This window comes from Lampetra planeri, chromosome 3 (assembly GCF_965212315.1).
Source record: "Lampetra planeri chromosome 3, kcLamPlan1.2.h2, whole genome shotgun sequence".
NCBI lineage: Eukaryota > Metazoa > Chordata > Hyperoartia > Petromyzontiformes > Petromyzontidae > Lampetra > Lampetra planeri.
Window position 1 is genome coordinate 26,468,013 of NC_136109.1, and position 5,765 is coordinate 26,473,777.

The 5,765-nt window shown below is 53.3% G+C and overlaps 1 protein-coding gene across 1 annotated transcript; it reads left to right on the plus strand.

Annotated features, from left to right (window-relative positions):
• The first annotated feature begins 1,267 nt into the window (after window positions 1-1,267).
• On the plus strand, window positions 1,268-1,456 carry LOC144717367 (cortexin domain-containing 1 protein-like). Its single transcript, XM_078592837.1, has one exon. It carries the CDS (start codon window positions 1,268-1,270, stop codon window positions 1,454-1,456), a length of 189 nt encoding a protein of 62 aa, XP_078448963.1.
• The last annotated feature ends 4,309 nt before the right edge of the window (window positions 1,457-5,765 follow it).

The window sequence follows — 5,765 nt, forward strand, 5'->3', positions numbered from 1 at the left end:
CGCCCAGCAAACTCCACCACCACCACGCCCAGCAAACTCCACCACCACCACGCCCAGCAAACTCCACCACCACCACCACCACCACGCCCAGCAAACTCCACCACTACCACGCCCAGCAAACTCCACCACCACCACGCCCAGCAAACTCCACCACCACGCCCAGCAAACTCCACCACCACCACCACGCCCAGCAAACTCCACCACTACCACCACCACGCCCAGCAAACTCCACCACCACCACGCCCAGCAAACTCCACCACCACCACTCCCAGCAAACTCCACCACCACCACTCCCAGCAAACTCCACCACCACCACTCCCAGCAAACTCCACCACCACCACTCCCAGCAAACTCCACCACCACCACGCCCAGCAAACTCCACCACCACCACTCCCAGCAAACTCCACCACCACCACTCCCAGCAAACTCCACCACCACCACTCCCAGCAAACTCCACCACCACCACTCCCAGCAAACTCCACCACCACCACCACCACGCCCAGCAAACTCCACCACCACCACCACGCCCAGCAAACTCCACCACCACCACCACCACGCCCAGCAAACTCCACCACCACCACTCCCAGCAAACTCCACCACCACCACCACCACGCCCAGCAAACTCCACCACCACCACTCCCAGCAAACTCCACCACCACCACCACCACCACTCCCAGCAAACTCCACCACCACTCCCAGCAAACTCCACCACCACCACTCCCAGCAAACTCCACCACCACCACGCCCAGCAAACTCCACCACCACCACTCCCAGCAAACTCCACCACCACCACTCCCAGCAAACTCCACCACCACCACTCCCAGCAAACTCCACCACCACCACTCCCAGCAAACTCCACCACCACCACCACGCCCAGCAAACTCCACCACCACCACGCCCAGCAAACTCCACCACCACCACCACCACGCCCAGCAAACTCCACCACCACCACTCCCAGCAAACTCCACCACCACCACCACCACGCCCAGCAAACTCCACCACCACCACTCCCAGCAAACTCCACCACCACCACCACCACGCCCAGCAAACTCCACCACCACTCCCAGCAAACTCCACCACCACCACGCCCAGCAAACTCCACCACTTCCACTACACCCAGCGAACTCCACCACTATGAGTCATGCTGTGCTTGTTGTTCTTCTTGTTGTTGTTCCTGCGCTTCGCTGACGGCCGCAGGCGGAGGTGGTCGAGCACGTGGGTTGAGTGTGGGTGGCGGCGGTGGTGGTGTTGGTGGTGGTGAGGATCCATGGGGATGGAGTCGCGATCCGGCGCGGAGTTGCCGCCCATTGATCTGGACAAGGGCCTCGCCTTCGCCTTCCTCTCGCTGCTCTGCCTCTTCCTGCTCATCATGATCGTCAAGTGCGTCAAGGTGGTGCTCGATCCGTACAGCGAGATGTCCACCTCCTCCTGGGAAGAGCAGAGGCTGGAGACGTGATCCGATCTTCTGAGAATACCCCGGACCGCCACCCCCACAACAGGCAAAGCCAAACATCCGTAAAGAAAATTGCAACTATTCAACGCAACTATTTTTTTCTATTTTAGCAGGTAAGACCCACTGAGCTATGCAGTAGCCCTTTTTCGGAAGCGACCCGGCAATCAAAAAACGACAGCTCAACGAAGTGGCTCGTCATCACGTGGGAATTGTATCGCAGTCAAATTCCTGTTGTTGCTGTTGATTCTAAATGCGGAGGGGAAAATACCGGAGGAGGACCCAGAGATGCAATCCACGCGCCCAACGTGGAGAGAGAGAGAGAGAGGACCATGCAAACTCCAAATAGACAAAAGGCGTCAGCGTCCGGATCTGAACCCACGACCTCCTGTAGACCAGGCGAGACAGTTAACATCTCGCCACCGTGGCACACCGCCCCCCCAGCCCCCCAGCCCCCGAGCCCACCACGCCAACAGACAAAGACAATCATCTGCGGAGTCTTCGCTGACTGCTCGTTAAGTGCCGTTAGCGGGCACCTCTTAAGGCCAATGCGGCGAACAGACGGGGAGTGGTGGCCAGCACCACGCCCAGTCGCCTCTGTCTCCCCAGTGCTGGTGTTTGCTCACGGCACCAGACACTGATTTGTAAAAAGGCCGAGTCCACCGTGTTCGTCGCCGATGTTGACCGTGAGCGAGAATCGAACGTGGCTCGCCGGGTTTACGACGCAGAGCGCTCACCTCTCCTACGCACCCCCCACATCTGCGCTCTTCACGACAACACAATTTACTTGCGAGATCTAAGCCAACCCCCTCCCCCCCACAATTTTTATTTTTATAAATCAGGGTTATACATGTCTACTGACCCCATTGAATCACACAAAATACAAAGTTCCCCTGTAACGTCTGAACAGATTGTAGGGGCAAATGCTGTTAGCGAGCACCTATGAAGGCCGGAACGGTACACGAAGGGGTGGGTGGCCAGCACCACGCCCGACCGCCTTTGTCTCCCTAGTGGTGGCGATGTTTACACACCGCACCAGGTACTCATTTGAGGCTGAGTCGACCTAGGGGAGGCCCGGGCCGGTTCAGATAATCGTCACTGGTGTTTGCCGTGAGCGGGAATCGAACTCGGTCGCCGGGTTCATAGCGCAGCACGCTAACCGCTACACTACCGCTCCCCACTCACACACAGACACACACACACAGACATACACTCAGACACACACACAGACACGCACCTACTCGCCCACAGCTCACAGAGACACGTGTTCTCGATGTATTACTTCACCAGACGTGGGATCGTCATTCTATAACGCGGTCAACATTGCTATACTCACAATAATAACCAACTTTATGTAAATCAGAAAGATTAACAAATCGCGATGAAGATGATTGGACGTCGCATTAACAAGTCACTATCAGCGCCTCTGGTCCATTCTCAAGTCCCGGGTTTCCAGACATCACGATTTTATTTGAACGAGGGCCATTTATTACCACGAACTCTGTTTTTGGAAGAAAAAAAATCGATAGAAAGCTTAAAAATGTATACGTGCTTCCACGCTGTCTATCATCCAGTATATGTGGTGATGCTGCTGCTATCCTATGGATAGACTCGCTTCCCGCCATAGTAATGGCGAATTTCCACGGCTGGCTGTAAACCAGAGAAAAGCTGCATCTGCAGCAGGAAATGTGTGTATGTACTTTGAACTTCTTTCGCACCGTACGTAGCCAACGGTGCTAATCGCAATCACCGTAGTTTTGCCGTTTCTGCTTGAAGCGATATCTTCAGAAGCTGGCAGAAGGAAAGAAGCGATGGCGAGGTTGGCCGGCATCGACGGCTTCGGCCGGAATGACCCCTTGACCTTGAGTTCTCACCCGGTTAACAAACCAACGTGACCTGAATGCAACAGCCGGTGAACGGTCGTCTCTGGCAGTGCACATCAAGTGCTACGTGTTGCTTTGACTGACCTGTGCCCTCTTCTAGATCGACTCAGCCTAAAAGTGAGTTCCGTTAGTATTAGCGCTTAAGAGGAGACGGGAAAGCCAGGCGGGCGGGCGTGAGTGGCACTTTCCGTCGTCAGCCTTAAAAGGTGCTCGCGCTCACAGAGATGCGGAATATTTCCCGGGTCGCCGGTCGACTTGAGGATGGCTGGGCACGTGCCTCGAATCACACAGCCGATTGCGAGCGGCATACTGGATGCGGTGTGCCGGGTGCGGGAGGAAAATTGTTCTGCAGAGTTGGATGACGTTAAGCCCCCGGGGGGGGGGGGCGGGGGGGCGGGGGGGGCTATGCAATGCGGACCATTCGTGAGAATGTATAGATTTCTAGACTGTATGTGCAATATTTAAGTGGGCATGAGGCCACAACACGGCTGGTGTGTGTGAGAATTAGTCGCGTATAACGATTATTGCTAACGGTATTTGACCCTTTGAGCTGTTAAGAGCCACGCAATTCACCGTTCCACGTGGCAAGTCACGCGTCACCTCCCGGTTGGGGTTGGTGGATCAAGAGGAGATTACCCCGACCGCAAAAAAAAACGAACACAACGGGACGCCTCTTGGTGTGTCAGTACAGCAAGTAGGACGCTGACCTACAGTCGTAGATTGAATGTGAGCGGTGTTTGTTCAAGTGCCCCCCCCCACCCCGTCGATTGCAGGCGGGTTTCCCCGGACGTTCGGCTTTCGCACCGCACGGTGCAATGCTTTAAATCAATAATAGAAACTCAACTGAACTGTCTTAGAGACGTGCACAAAATAAAAATGTGGCCAAACTCCCCAGTCAAAACCCACCTGAAACCGAGCCTTGAGACTCAGTGTTGGGAGATGTGTTTATCTCCATGCAAACGATGCCATCATCATCATCATTATGAGACCTCTTTTACCAGCGGCAAAATATAGTGATAGGTTTTTACCCTTTCAACTGGTACAAAAACTGACACCTTTATACAAGGCATCATGTTTGCAATAACCACAACACAAGCAGTCAAAATGCAAACAAAAATAAACAACTCTGATGATGATAATGAAAAAGCGTACACCTTTTGGCGTCATCTGGTCCAACACCAATGGAGACTAGGCTCTAAGAAAAGCTGTCTCGGGTGTGGACCAATCAACTTCAAGGACAGTGCATATCATTATCATCATCAGAGTTGTTTCTTTTTGTTTGCATTTTGACTGCTTGTGTTGTGGTTATTGCAAACATGATGCCAGGTGAAAGGGTAAAAACCTATCACTATGTCATCATCATTGTTTGTGTTTTTTAAATCACTGTATTATTCTCCACGTTATAAGACGCACCTATCCCCCACCCTACCCCCACCCTTATATTTTGACGCAGAGAGATTGGGGCGCGTCTTATAATCCGGTAGGCGTGCGTGAGAGGGACCGTGACACGTGCACAAGCTTCATTGTTTGCCGGGACGTCGCGTTGTGGAGAATGTCGTCTTATCTCCTTCTCCGGAGAGGCTTATTGTCCGGAGTGGGGGGGGGGGAACGACAAGGCGGACACACGAGATTCGTGCGTACAGTTCAGTAATATCTTTCTCTCTCTATATATATGCATTTGTGTTTGACGAGTGTCCTGTGTGTGATGCGTTGTGATGTGAGCTGCTCTGCTGCTTCGCAAAAGCTCGCACACTCAGCAATAATGACATTTTAAAAGCAATATAGCAGAGGCGGTCGTATACGTACATGGAGGTCGTTTTGTGGGCGGGGTGGGGAGGGGTATTTCAGGGGGGGGGGCCTTTGGAGAGCTTTGCCTTGTTACCACATTCACCTATGATGACCTCAGACATAGCCTACTCACCTGTGCATGCAGGTGACCCCTATCGCATGCCTTACCTGTGATTGCGTGATTATACGACATGTTTACAAATCGCAAGACAGACACATCGTGATTATACTGACAGGGAGAGAGTGTTTGGGGAGGGGTGGGGGGCTCGGTTGAGATTTAACTCATCCACATATCGGGGCAACATTATTTTCCGGAGCTCGGCTCCGGACAGCTCCGGCTGAAATGATTCACTCATCACGAGCCGACGTTGTCATTGGTCGGGATTGGGACTCAGGTGGTCGACGTTTGTCGGCGGAATGCAACGAGCAACTTGCGCCCCACCGTGGGATACACGCGGACCTGCACAGACGGCCCTGTTGGTTAAAACAAAGGGGCGTCCATAAATGACGTCACGTACCTAGGGGGGGAGGGGTTGGGAAATGTGACGTCACATAAAAATGCGCAACTTTAAATAAATATAGAATTGTTATAAGAACACTAATTGTTATAACAACACTCCTACAACATCAGAGTGCAGCGCCAC